The 14,757-nt window shown below is 46.7% G+C and overlaps 1 protein-coding gene across 1 annotated transcript; it reads left to right on the forward strand.

Moving 5' to 3' along the window:
- The first annotated feature begins 2,296 nt into the window (after positions 1-2,296).
- Positions 2,297-14,703, forward strand: PDZD9 (PDZ domain containing 9). Its single transcript, XM_078074023.1, has 4 exons — positions 2,297-2,327; positions 4,164-4,343; positions 8,779-8,968; positions 14,307-14,703. Exons 1-4 carry the CDS (start codon positions 2,297-2,299, stop codon positions 14,701-14,703), a joined length of 798 nt encoding a protein of 265 aa, XP_077930149.1.
- The last annotated feature ends 54 nt before the right edge of the window (positions 14,704-14,757 follow it).

The following is a 14,757-nucleotide window of genomic DNA, read 5'->3' on the forward strand; positions in this document are numbered from 1 at the left end:
TATTTCTGTGGGAATCTTTTAAGAGGAAGGTTAGCGGGACAAACTACAGCTCCCACCGTTGCTGTAGCTCATCTCGAGGCATAAGTGACACACGAAACCCTTCCCTCCTCTTCTGCCATCCTAGATTCCTCTCACCTTCTGCTAGCACCGCTGTGGGCTAGGTGGCTCATATGGTGAGGTGGCTCAGACCTCCATCCCTAAGGAGTTCGAGCCACTGGTTGCTATGTATTTCTCAGGCTGTGGCTACTTTGTCCATTTACTGTCAAAATAAGGCAAAGGAGTACTAAGAGATATGGCAGGCAGATCATGTGGGTGCCAAACCATTCCATTTTACAATGGTGAAAAATTGAACAACCTTAGTGTTTCCCTGTGCCTCAGGCTATGCACACCCCTCCTCTACTGGGGATGGAACCCTCATTATTACCTGGACAGCAGGGTCATCCAGCTCCCAAATCCCATCTGAGCATCTACTCTTTGAGACCATCCCTGGCACTAGCTGCAGCAGGTTGGGTGTGTTCTCTAGGAAACACTGTTGAGTTGCGGGGAGTTTCCTGGGGAGTGCCCTTGGGACCCACACCTGTGAGGGGGAAAAAGGGGAAGCAGCACCTAGCAAAGGGAGAACTCAGGTGGCAGCAAAGCCACAGAAGGACCCCAGGGGACCCCACAGGAGCTCTGGAGCTGGGATTGCCCTCCAGAGTTGCTTGGGCTGGACTGAGGGAGCCAGGTTTTTACCCGACGGTGACCGGTCACTGGATGCTAGCTGACCTGGGAAGGTGTGATCTTGGGCAAGGAGCTCAGCCAGAAGCAGGGGTGGGGTAGAGGGGCAGGAAGAAAGCCTTCAGTCCTGAAGGGAGGTCTGGGAAGCACAGGACTGCAACCATGACCATTTGTATCCCGCAGTTCCTCCACCCATCGGTGTGATCCTGACACCTGCCCTAAAGAGAGTTTCTAGCCTGGGATGGAGGGAAGGCAGAGAGACCCCCTGCGTGCCAGGTGCTGATATGCTCCCCTCACCAAACCTCCGATGCTGACGTGCTTGAGCCCGACAAACTCTCACCACTCCCCCTACTCATAGGAACATGGAGGAAAAGGATGCATTTTATGAAGGAATTAATTTGGTGTCTGGACAGGAAATTGGAGGAGGAAATTGGTGATTGATCATGAGAAGCCACCTGCTGGAGACTTCTTGAGGTGGAGAGCGCCAAAATGGACGGCTCTGTTCATTTCCCTTTGTCTCAGTTTCTGCAAGACAGGATTTATCCAACGAAAATCTACCCTGGTTTATTGTCTAGGTAGGGCCACAGAAATGGCCGACTAAACCAGAACCTGCCCAGGTTGACTGTGGACATCTCTGCACAGTGCCTGACACCTAATAAGTGCCTGATAACTATTTGTTGAAAGCATGGATGCAAGGTGCTTACCCTCTGAGTGTCATCAGAGTTGGGATGACAACAGGTCCTACCTCATCACATTGTTTTCTATTTCTTCTAGAATATATTTTTGCTAATTTATAGTTTCCTAAAATTGTCCACTTCATCTCCTTTTTAAATCCGAGTTCCAAAAGGATAGGACCCTTGTTTGTCTTGCCTACTGTTGTGTCCCCAGCCTCAGTACAAACCACAGAGCGGGCTTCCAGTAAATATTTGTCCTATGAGTGAATGTGTGAAGGGGAGGAAAGATTATTTTGGAAAAAAGAAGGAAGAATTAATTCCTCTCCTAATTGTGACTCATTTTTTTCGAGCCACCCTTGGCCTTTCCTCATTCAAAACATCCATGAAAACAGTGCAGTTCCCAAACAGTTGGGGCTGTTGATGCAACAATATTTAAATACCGTTCCTGGGAGAGAAGCAAGGGGCTTCTGCGCTCTTCTACGGTCTTCGAGTTGCGATCTGCCTCTGCAGACCAATTCATGTCTTTGCCACACCCTCCTCTGTGTTTCTTCCATCCTCCCCACTTCAGTTGTTTTCCAAGAATGGATGATGAACCCACTGTGAGCCAGGCATTGTGCTAGCCCCCCGCCCGGACAGTTTTGTTTTTCTCCCCCCAAATTTCTACTCACTCCACTTTCCGTGGTCCACGGAGGCCTTGCAACCGCCACGGTTGTCCAACTTCTGCCCCCTGGCGGCCATCCCGAGGAGCAGCGCCCGAGGTCTCCTCGCTGCCCGGGGGTCCGCCCCGTCGCCCGCCGTCTGCCCCGCAGTGCGCCGGCTCCTCGCGGGTTCGAAACAGTTGGGAGTTGGACCCACTCCAGCTTCGGCTCTGGGAGGCCCTCTGAGCGGCCTGCCCTCCTGGGGCCATGAAGAAGGCCGTCCTAAAAAGCAAAAAAGGTAACTGGGGAGTGGGGCGATGAAGACGCCCTGGGGACAAAGCCTTCATCACTTTGCCTCCCCTGTAAGATGAGAACGTCAGACTCTTGGTCTGGGAGGTAGCCTCTCCCCATCATTTGTTTACTAAACTATGCTTTACATACAATAAGAGCCCCCCCATTGTTAGTGTATAGCTCTGAGGTTTGACAAACGATGACCCAGGTTTAACCACCACCATCAAGATGTGGAGAAATTCAATCCCCCCCCCCCCCCCCCGCCCGTGGCTTTGCGCTGCCCCTTTGCCGCCAGCCCGCACTTGGGGGCCTGGCACTCCCGATCTATCTCCTGTAGTTTTGTCCTTTCCATGGAGAAGGTGGAATCATCAGGGGTGGAGTCTTTTGAGTCTGCCTTCTGCTGTCTTCGGAGACTGGGCTGCATAGATTATTTTATCCTAAGCACATGTAATTTGCAAGCTGAGGTTGGGACTCAGAGCCTGCCTAAGATGCCACTTCTCTGTATGCTGGGAACTGGAGGCTGAAGGAGGGGTACGGCCTGCTCCAGATCGCTCCTATAATCCTGAACAATCTCCAAATGTGGTACCTTCTTTATACTGGGTTCCTTTATTTATTTTCTAGAGAGCATCTGTGGTTTGAGGGAAGGTGAGGCTGGAGATGAGCAAGAACACTTGCTTAGAAGAGGGAAGGGCCAGGAACCTGGCCAGCCACCGCAGAGGGACTGGGGGAGCCCTTCCCTCAGCAGTTGGGGACTCCTGGGCCCTCAAAACACCACAGTCCCATGGATTTGGCAAAGGCTCATCAAGTAGCCTTTTGTCCCTTGTCCTTAAGGAAAAGTGTGCTGAAAACGAATGTCCCCAGAAACTTCCTGTGGACTGAAAATGAGTCTTCTCAGAAGTTTCCTCTTGGGAGAATAACTTGTTCTAAATCACTCCACAGTCTGCAACTTTTCTTGTGAGAGTTAGTTCTGTAGAAAACATATTTCGACACCCCTCCACCACCACCCATTGTCTCAGATTTTCCTGCCAAATGATCTTTTCCTGCTATCTCCACTGTCATTGCCATGGCATGCTTGGGTGATTACAGTAACACTTCGATTTCCCACTTCCACTCTGGACCCCACAATCCATGGTTTGGTTTTGTCTTAAGAAAAATGCAAATCTTACTGTGTCCTGTTCCAAGGGCTCCTCAGGTCTTGCAGCGAGCTAAGCCTGTGAAGCAGCCCAGGTGGGCTCTACCTTTGCTCCTCCTGCCTGCCCCCTCCTCTCCATTCTTTCCTGTCTCAGAACTTTGATCCGCTTTGCTCCCTCCCACCCTCCTTGGTCTAAATATTTCCTGTTGGTCTTTTTGACCTCAATCCAAATGTTACCTCCTGTATGAAGCCTGAACCGCCTTCCCCATGGGATACCTTGGCCTCCTGTCAGTCCCCCTCAGAGCTCTCTCTACTTTTCCTTCATAGCATGTGTTATTGTTTGTTATTCAACATACATTTACATGACCGATGGATATCCGTCTCTTCCACTAAGCTGGAAGATCCATAAGGGCAAGAAACTGTTATTTCCTAGCACACTGCCTGCCTCAGAAAAGATTTGTCAAGTGGATAGATGATAACTGACATTAATTAAGCACTCAGCAAGTGCCAGGCCCTGTGCAAAGCCCTTTACCTGTCTAGTTTATACTCCTAACAAGCCTCTAAGCTTACTGTCCTCACTTTACTGAGAGGGAAACTGAGGAATAGAAAGGTTAAGAAACTGCCCTGGGGGTCTGGCTTTAGGACCCCAGTGGTACTACCATGTTGCTGTCTAGGTGACAGACTGAAAAAATGTCTCCCTCTTTTTATTAGACAAACAAATTGACTTCAATGTCAAGTCATCTGTGCATAACTTGAGCAAAACTCAGCAGACCAAACTCACTGTGGGGAACCTGGGCCTAGGCCTGATCATCATCCAGAATGGGCCCTACCTCCAGATCACCCACCTCATCAGGAAGGGGGCTGCGGCCAGGGATGGAAAACTCAAGCCAGGTGAGTGTGGTCTCCCCCTGCCTCCCTCCTGTCTGCCTCCAGGGAGACTCCGGTTAGCAGGTTTTAGTGTAACCGTAATAATGATGATGACATTGCTTGAGAGCCGATTTCTGTGTGCCAGCCACTTGCTATCACTTTACCAACCCTCGCTGTTGTGCTTTTTTATTCGTTGAATTCTGATCATAAGTCTCTAGGTAGGAGCCGTTGTCATCCCCCTTTCACAGGGGACGAAACTGAGGCTCAGTGAGCTTGAGTTCCTTGCCCAGGTTCACCTCCACCTGGCACATGGGATACACACACAGGCACGGTGTCACTCCAGAGTTCATGGCTCTCAGTGGATAAACTCTTCTTCTTGCGTAGGCAGTATGAATCATCATTAACATTTAGATGCATGATCTCATTTCACCCTCCTGACAATCCCTGAGGTTGATTCTGCATTAAACAACCTTCCAGAGAAGGAATCAGATATTTAGTAACTTGCCTACCAGGGATCAGGGGCTTGAACCCTCTCTGTTAAGACTTCCGAGCCCAAGGGCTTTATCAACACTGCCCTGCTTCTCTTGTCTTGGGGTGAATGAATTTTCCATCCAGTTCAAGACATGTTTTCCAGTGTCTGCTCCGGTTCTAGGGCTGTGCTTGGGAGCCAGGGAGACACGATGGACGGCAAGGGTGGTGAGAGGGAAGAGCCATCCGGTTTTAGCCGGGCCTGAATTCCGGCCCAGGCTCTGCCACTTTGTAGTTCTGTGACCTTGGGCAGAGTCATCTGACCTTCCAGGTGTAGGTCCCCTCATCTCTGATTTGGGATAATACCACCTTCGTCAGAGGCAGCTAGGATTCGGAGAGGTTATGTTTATGAAAGTGCTTTGAAAACGACAGTTCAGTGGGAGTACTGGCAATCATTTCTCTTAGGCTGTTCTTAGAGTTTCCAGACTTGGGTTTTCTTGTTTGTTTGTTTGTTGTTGTTTTTAATAAAAAATGATTGTGGTAGAGGAGCCCCAGTGGGTTAAGCCACCGGTTTGTAACTCTTGTTATCTATTAGAATCACCTGCGGAACTTATAAAACTGAGCTGCCTAGGCCCCATCCCCCCAAAGGTTCTGATTCAATTGATCTGGGGCCGGGGGTCGGGTAGTTCATGGTTTCAAAGCTCCTCAGGTGATTGATTCTAAGTGCAGCTCGGGTTAGAAGCAGTGGATTAAATAAAATAGATAAATGATGTCATTGTAAACGTTTACCTCCCCTTAAAATCCAAAACACCTTCTCCAAATGTCACTACTTGGTGCTGTGGCACAGAGTGCCAGAAGGAGAGGTCTGGACCTTCCAGACCAGAAAAAGTCCAGGACAGGTCGCGTGAGCTTTTCTGCATGTTCTTAGCTTCTCCGGGGTCAGGTGACAGCTGCTGGTTGTTGGAGTGCGACCGGAGTGTGCTTTTATGCACGGGAAGCAGGACCTCATGGTCAGTGGGCTCCTTGAGGTCAGAGGCAGTCTTGAATTCATTTTTTAAATCCAGGACTTACCTACAGTGCTCGTGCATTTGTTATGTCTGTGCTTAATAAGTGAATAATAAATATTTGTCATAGCCATCGTGCAAGGAGTTTCTACATCTATGATCTCATTTAATCTTTGCACGACGCCTGGAAGGTGGGTAATGCAAGTAGCAGGGAAGGTACTTCATCCTGAGTCTTTTCTTCTTGGAGGTTAGGCTTCAGCTGTCTTGGAATCAGGGAAATTGAGGGGCCCCTAGCTTCCCATGCACAGAGAGATGAACACACCCTTTGGGACTTCACTTCAAGATAAGAGGGTTGGGGAGAGGAAGAAACTAGGCCAATACACAGAGCTAAGTGGGTGGACGGGGCTGGGACTCCAGCCCATGGCCCCGAGAAAGCCCACACCTTTGACTGGAAATGGGATTTCAGTATCAGAGAGAGTCCAGAGTCCCAGATCTCTTCATGACAGGTCAGTCACTTCCCTTCAGGGTCTTGGTTTCAGAGACCGGAATTCGGTGCTTTTGACAATGATTGAGAATTTCAGAGGTGACAGTCCCCCAAGCCTGCTATTTCTTTGACCCCATTATCTCCCAGCCCCATTATTTCTTATCCACATGCTTCATATTTTTCTCTTCTGGTGTTTCAAAATAGGGTTTCATCTTGATTTCCTAGTTTAGTTTAGTGTTAAGTTTATTCTGGCTAAACTTTAAATTCCTTTTGGCCAGTGGTTCCTACAGCCCATTAAAACAGAAAAAAAAATGTGTAATGAGGTTGGTATTCATAAATACCAGCTTGGTATTTCTTTATGAAGGGCGATGTTTATATCTATTGCTAGAGTAATCACATTCATACAATGACAGGTTTGGTTTATAGCCAGGATGGTCAGGGAATTAAGCTGTTTTATGCCCTCTTGATAAAAAAAAACAACACCCTTTAACAATGTAAATTAAACAGAATGCCACCCTTAGCTTTTAGCTATAAACGCTCCTTTTAACATAAGGCACGTAAGCTGATCCAGTGAGGGGTTTTTGTTGTTGGTTTATTTGTTTTTGTTTTTTGTCGTTGTAATTAACCTCCATATGATGAACAGCTATTTCAGACCGCACATCGTAGCTGGGGAAAGCTTGTTTCATTTTGAAGTTAGCTGCAGATCCTTGGCTGGTTTTATTACTCTCAGCTACTTTTTAAGACCAAAGTAGGTTTTCTCCACCCTTCTAAGTATTCATTCTGTTTACTACTTTGAAACTTAAGTTTCTTTTTTTTTTTTTAATTTTTTTATTGTTATGTTAATCCCCGTACATTACATCATTAGTTTTAGATATAGTGTTCCATGATTCATTGTTTGTGCATAACACCCAGTGCTCCATGCAGAACGTGCCCTCCTCAATACCCATCACCAGGCTGACCCATCCTCCCAACCCCCTCCCCTCTAGAACCCTCAGTTTGTTTTTCAGAGTCCATCGTCTCTCATGGTTCTTCTCCCCCTCCGATTTCCCCCCCTTCATTCTTCCCCTCCTGCTACATTCTTCTTCTTTTTTTTCTTTCTTAACATATATTGCATTATTTGTGAAACTTAAGTTTCTGATAGGATCTAGCACTATGTAAGTTTGTCCTTGGCATTCCCCGGAGGCTTCCCTTGAGATTTAGCAGAGTTCTCAACTATAGCATAGTGGGGTGTAGTAGCAGGGAAGGTACTTCATCCTGAGTCTTTTCTTCTTGGAGGTTAGGCTTCAGCTGTCTTGGAAGGAGGGTAATTGAGGGGCCCCTAGCTTCCCATGCACAGAGAGATGAACACACCCTTTGGGACTTCACCGGAGTCCCTTCATCCAGTGTTAGCTATAAAATCTCCATTACCATTTGGTAGGCTGTTAGTTCTAGTAAGATCTGCTAAGCCTTTATCCAATGTGAGCCCTTAAAAAGTAATTTCTTTGTATTCCTTCCTCTCTTGCTGCGTGTCCTTGTGGTAGTCAGGATTCTTCACTGCAAGCAATAGAAAACCGTTCTATTAAGGCACTGAACTTAGAACACTGAGTCTGACAGAATTGCCAGAAAGGCTGGAGAACCAGACTTGGAAAACGATGAGAGATCAGAGGGCCATGTAGAACCACCCCTGGCAGCCGGGTGCTCGTGTCACCCCTCTGCATCTCCTGCTCCGGGTTTAGTGACCCAGGTGGGTGTGCCCCATGGCTGGATCTCCTTTACACGTCCATGCACAAATGAGTAATTGGTCTCTCTAACATCCACTTTGGGGGTCCAGGGGCTTGCGGTCAAGATGTGGTTTTCTTCCCACTTGCTGGGGGATCCGAAGCTCCATGGTTGACCATCGCGCTTCCCTCCCTGTCCAGCAGTGCCCTGACGTAGGCAACTAGCTGTCAAATCCCTTTAACCAACATACTCTGTACAGACATTGTAAGCTTAATTAAAGGATGCTAAATGTCCAGTGTTTTTCATGCAGAATTATTTGTTCAGCTCATACTGTGCAAGGCAGAAAATGAAAATCAAAGTCTTGATGTTAATACCAGTGGAGGGCACTGGAAATTGCCCAAGAGAAACTAGGTCATTTATTCACTTAGTATAAGTGGTTTTTTCTTTAATAGTAATAGCTATTCATTTTACTTGAAACAAACACATTTTTAGAATCTTAGATGGTTCAGATTATAAATGGTTTTTCTTCTGTCACACCAAGGACTAAAGAAATGCAGTAAAAACATGAAATAATATCTACCATTACACCGCTATTAAGAAACATCTTGCATGCATTCTCCATTATGCAAAGGACACTCACATCACTGAGATGACTGCTTTTATTAAATAAAGGCTGAAGCCTGGTTTGGGTTTGAAACGAACCAACAATATGAACCCTTAAAATGAAACACCTCAGTAGAGCCAGAAGTGGTATGAGCCCACTGACCCATTATCTTAATTTACTGATAATTTTTTCCCTCTTCAGGTGATGTTCTGATTAGTGTTGGCCATGCCAACGTGTTAGGATATACTCTTCGAGAATTTTTAAAACTTTTGCAGCAAATCACCATAGGAACAGTACTACAAATCAAGATTTACCGAGATTTTATTGAGATACCCCAAGAATGGCAAGAAATCTCTGATTTAATCCCTGAGACCAAATTCCCAGTAACACGGTAAGTAGTTTTTAGGAAATCTTTTGTTATGCTAGTACCCTGGGGTCTGTGAAGCACTGGGTCTTGGTTTCATGGGAGAATGACCAGTTGGACCAGAGTGGGAGGGATTGGTGAAACCACCACAATAATTTAGTGGGTTCTAAATCCTTCTGGAAAAGTACAATCTACAGGACCTAATGTGAGGCAGATTGATGAAGGGCGAGAGCCTTGAACCTGGAGCTCTAACAAAGAGAACCATCCAATGGGAGCTCTGCCTGCAGATCTACCAGCCATGTGTCCCCTTGTCCAGAGTTAGCCTTAAACACGTGCGGTGAGTCTCATCCCTTCGTCTCCTGCACACTTGGCTTCTCTCTGCATCCTTTTCAACAAGTAAGCCTTAGGCCTCTGCCATCTTCCCAAACCCCACCTTGACTCTGCTGCCCTCTGCCTGCCCCCCAGCCACGGTCCTGTCCCTTTGACTCCAAACGGGTAGAAAGCTGTAGCAGATGTGGGCCATTTCCCCAGGAGATGATTTTCCAGGCGCTCTGCCTCCCACCTCTGTGTAGGCCTTGCTTTCTTCACCTGGCCAAGAGGCCTCCTGGCAGGGCCCCCCCGCAGCCCTCACGTTCCTGACTCCGGTAGACTCAGGTCTTCATTGTGCGTGGCTTCTGGGCAGCGTTCGACGCCCTACACCTGCCACCCTCACTCCTGTTGAAACATCATCTTCCCCAGGCTTCTGCCTTGGCGTTCCCCGGGCTGACTCTTTGGCTTCCTTCTCTCGGTCTCCTGGGCCATCTCTCACTGGTGCCTGTGGTTTCTATCACTCTCCAAACATGAGTGATTTTCAAATTGTATGATCTTCAGTCTCCCACTTGGTAGCTCCATTTGGGTGTATCACAAACCCCTCACAGTCCTTATGCCAAAAAATCAAAAGCCAGCTCACTGCTGATCTCCCAGTGGCCCTATCTTACTGGGGGAACACTTGCCTAGTTGAACAAGTCTGAAATTTAGGGGTCGTGCTAGATTTCTCCATCTCCCTTGTTTCCGCCCAAAATAATCACTTAGACTTGTCATTTTACCTTCCAACTGTCTCTCACATTTGTCCATTTCTCCCTGGCCACTACCATCACCCCAGAGCCACCGTTTGGTCTCTACCATCTACTCCTGTCCCCTATTCATTCTCTACACAGAACAATCCTTTTACAATGCAAATCTGACTTTGACATGTTCCTGTTTAAAATCTTTTCAGACCTTCTGTTCTCGGGACAAATGCCCAAACCCTTATACTGGTCTCTGCTACCCCATGTGGCTAGTGTCTGTATCCCGCTGCAGCCTCACCTCATACTGCTCTCCCTTTCCCTCTCTAGTCCACTTTGGCTTTCAGCTTTTTTGCCTTGTTTCTCTTTGCCTCGGGGGGCCTCTGCACTTGCTCTTCTGTCTGCAACATGCTTAGGACCCCGTCATTACTCGTCCTTGAAGGCTTACAGCACAGACTTTTCCCAAGAGGCCTTCCTAAATTAGGAAGCATTAAAACACTGTCTGGTCCACCCATCATATGCTTTCAAAGCAACATGTGTATCTCCTTCACAGCATTTCTCCTAATTTCAACGAAGTAATCTGTATCATCCATTGTTTACTCTGTTGCCCTGGGAGAATGCAAACTGAAGGCAAGGACTAAGTCTCTGTTGTTATGCTAAATCTACCCCAGGACTTTCCTGTGGTTTCCTTTATTGAGAGTGAATGAAAATTAAAATCCAGCTTCGAGGCTCAGGCAAATCACTTATTTCTGAGGGTTTGGTTATCTGTAACCCAGGAGTACCAGAGACTCTCCTGCTGGTCACACCCGTGAGGAAGGTCTGTCGAGCATGAGAACATGTAGAACACGAGATCCTTTCCCTTCAACGACCAAGTTCAGTGCTCTGATGCAAGAGCGGTCCTTATTAATTCAACAGGATTTCTGAGCATGAGTTGCTACAGCTGTGTATTGGGACGGGCTCAAGGAAATCTGGCTGGGGACTTACAAGGCCTAGAAGAGGGCCCACGTTGCATTGACATTACTTCAGATATTCCCACTTGTGGTCCAAGGGACTGATATGGCCAACAGATGTGCTTTGCTAGTCTCCCACAGCATTTTATTTTATTTATTTTTAAAGATTTTATTTATTTGACAGAAAGAGACACAGTGAGAGAGGGAACACAAGCAGGGGGGAGTGGGAGAGGGAGAAGCAGGCTCCTGGCTGAGCAGGGAGCCTGATGTGGGGCTCGATCCCAGGACCCCGAGATCATGACCTGAGCCGAAGGCAGACGCCCAACGACTGAGCCACCCAGGCGCCCCTCCCACAGCATTTTAAAAAGCCAGAATAGGGCATCTGGGTGGCTCAGTTGGTTAAGCAGTCGACTGCCTTTGGCTCAGGTCATGAGCGCGGAGTGTGGGGTTGAGTCCCGCATCAGGGTCCCTGCTCAGCAAGGAGTCTGCTTCTCCCTCTGACCCTACCCGCTCTTGTGCTCTCTCTCTCAAATAAATAAATAAAAATAAATAAATAAATAAAATCTTAAAAAAAAAGCCAGAATAGCAATGACCTGTAGAGAGAAAGGAAGATACCCAGGGGCTTTTCCAGGGGCCAGTACTCTTATTTCTTGACCCCAGGGTGTGTGGCTACCCAAGTGTTTATAACTTTTTTTTCATTAAACTGCCTGTTTTTTTTTTTTTTTTTGCATTTTTCTGTATATTTCAAAATTCTTTAAATGAAAAATATTTGAATTAGTTGCCCAATTTACACATCTAAGATTTTGTGGAAAGACTCTGCATCTCTGGTTTCTCCTGAAAAATCAGAAGATGGGCCTGCATCCCCACATGGTGACAGTGGGACTAGAGCTGGGTAGAGCTGTCTGTCCCCTTAGATCAGGCATGACAGGGGACAAGTTTTTTCCCCACTAACCAAACCAATCATGCTGTAGTTAAAAATCATTCACGATAACATTGCTTACTATGCGGTGGACACTGCTTGCCGAGCGTTATACCCCTAATCCTCAGGCCAGTGCTTTTTATTATCCTGATTACAGATAGGAAGACGGAAGCCACGAGAGGTTCTGTAAACTTGCCAGAGGTCAGAGGGCGAAGTGTGACTAGGTCTGTCTCTAGAGCAGCGATGTTCAAAAAGAACTTACTGCGGTGGTGTAAATGTTCTCTATTTGTGCTGTCCCGTGTGGTAGCCACTATTAAGCATCTGGAATGTGAGGAATTGCAACGGAGGAATTTTAAGTTTTCGTCAAGTTTAATCAGTTAAAATTCAGCAGCCACACACAGCTGGTGGACCCTGTACTGGGGAGTGCGGCCTGGGTTCTTAATCATTTGTTTACAGAATGATTATGTTTCTAAGCATTTTAATTGTTCAGAGTTTGAGATTCAGGATATGAAAATCTAAGAATGGCAGACTGACCATTCAAAAGCAAAGACGAGAGAAACAGAATAGCACAACTCAAATATGAGGCTAAAGCCCCCGGACTTAGGAACAATAGCAAGCACTTTCTGAATCCCTTCCTTAGCTCAACAAAATGCTTATATCTAAGGCACTTTGGTAATTTATATGGAAGGGGGCAGGGAAGGAGCACAAAAAGGAAGAAAAGGCTTCTTAGAAAGCTGGTATGACCTTTTTCAGGAGCAAATGGCACTGTGTGCACACTGGAGAATATTCCATATAATACTCTGGGCAGGCCCAGTGGTACCAAAACTGTTGCCAACTAACTCTCACCTCTGCTGGCTTGTGGCTTTATGATCGTACTTCAGTGAGTAAGAACCTGGCTCTACTACCTGTTCTTTAAAGTTACCTAATACCAAGTTACAAAGGATATTCTTTGCAGTCTGGAAAAAAAAAATAACGTGGATTCCCCCCCCCCCCATTCACGAGCTGTTCAGGAAGTCCTGGGCATGTCTGAAGGCAAAGTGTTCTAACCCTGAGATCTTTTGAATCTCTTAGCACAGCACTAAATCAAGGATGAAGGAAAGTCCACATTTTAATAAGACTAGTGGTTCTCAGTGAAAATGACTCAATTACTAATTATTTATTACCAGAAGAGAGAAACTTTAGGAAAACCTGTTCAAATTCTTGGAAACAAATAGAACAGTCAGAACTGCAAGAATATTAGTGATAACACAAGCAAGTCTGAAATGTTGGGAGAGGGGGCTGCTGGGGAAGAAAATGAATTCCTATTTCCCCATAGCAGGACGGATGTGCCAGAGGTCCACAATCACTAATACCAGGATGAGGGGGAGCAGGGAACAGCATTTGTTCGGGAGAGTAGCAGGTGCAGGAACGGCAGGCTTTAGAAAAGCTGAAGAGGCCAGCAGCTGCCAGCAGGCCAGCACTGCCCAAGTTTCAACAATCAAGAAAGCCAGTAGTTGGGGATATGAGGGTGATCGGGCTGGCCAGGCAGGTGTCCCTTTCCTCCCTCATCGCTCCCGGAGCTGCATGCTCAAAGCGGACAACTGTCCTCTGGTCAAGGGTGTAGGAGTAGCTGTGCTCCTCTGCTGGAACCTCCAAACAAGCTCTCAAGAGAGCCAATAGTGGGGGCAAGTTACAAAAAAATCTTTAAAAGCATTTGGCCAGAAGCCTGCCTGGGTGGCTCAGTCGGTTAAGCGACTGCCTTTGGCTCAGGTTGTGATCCCAGGGTCCTGGGATCGAGCCCACATCGGGCTCCCTGCTCTGCAGGCAGCCTGCTTCTCCCTCTGCCTGCCGCTCCCCATTTGTGCTCTGTCAAATTAAAAAAAAAAAAAAATCATTTGGCCAGCAACAGAGAAGTAGAATACTGAATGAGACACATCTGGGCCTAGAGGGTATTGTATAAATCCACGTTTCTAAACCCAAAAGCGAGGCAAATGATAATGCTCAGGAGAAAAAAGACTCAAAGATTTCCTGATGACTAGTGTGCTGAAGATCTTAGAGGTCCACTAGTTTTCAAATATGCTGGAAATCGGTAATACCTGGTTATTGCTGTTATTGCTGACCCCATGTGACCCATTAGAACAGAGCTCTGTGGAGGACATGGCCAGGCTGACCTGTCATTCTGGAGGGAAATTAACCTACACTTTAAGGCCTGCTAAGATTCTGGTCGGTAGCCTGGCTTAGGTCAGTACAAAGCAACGTGAAATAATTTAAGGCAGAATTCTATTTACACTTAGGAATGGAAACAAACGTAAAGGTACTTTTCAAGAGAAAAACGTCAGCAACACACAAAGTGCCAAAGCTAAATCATATCCTCTCTTTTACGAACCAAAGCAGCTTATAAGACATCTTGTTAGGGGACAATGAATGTTCAGACAATTAAAAATCCATTTATTTCACTATTTTTTTCATTTCAGCCCAACAAAGAAAACTGAGCAGGCAAAAGACGACCCTTTAGCAAGCAGTGATGACAACGAAGATGTAGTTTCAGATAAGAAACTTAAGTATTATAAATATCCAGGGTCCACTGGGCCTCAGTCTGCAACGAGACCAATGTCTATCTCTAGAGAGTGGCATGGATATAAAAAGAAGAACCGTACTATCAGTGTAGGGAAAGACATTAACTGTGACGTGATGATTCACAGAGACCACAAGAAGGAAGTGAGAGCCCCTTCTCCATACTGGACAATGGTGAAGCATGACAATGAGAGCTCGTCCTCCTCCACAGCCTCCTCCACCTCGGATGCATTTTGGCTGGAAGACTATGCCCAAGTTGAAAAGTGCAAGGGTCAACCTGTCTCAAAAGTTGCTTAGGCAGCAGTTTGCAAACTGGTGATCACATAAGCATCTATCCTGAAAACACCCAAC

Source organism: Halichoerus grypus, chromosome 6, assembly GCF_964656455.1.
Source record: "Halichoerus grypus chromosome 6, mHalGry1.hap1.1, whole genome shotgun sequence".
Lineage (NCBI taxonomy): Eukaryota > Metazoa > Chordata > Mammalia > Carnivora > Phocidae > Halichoerus > Halichoerus grypus.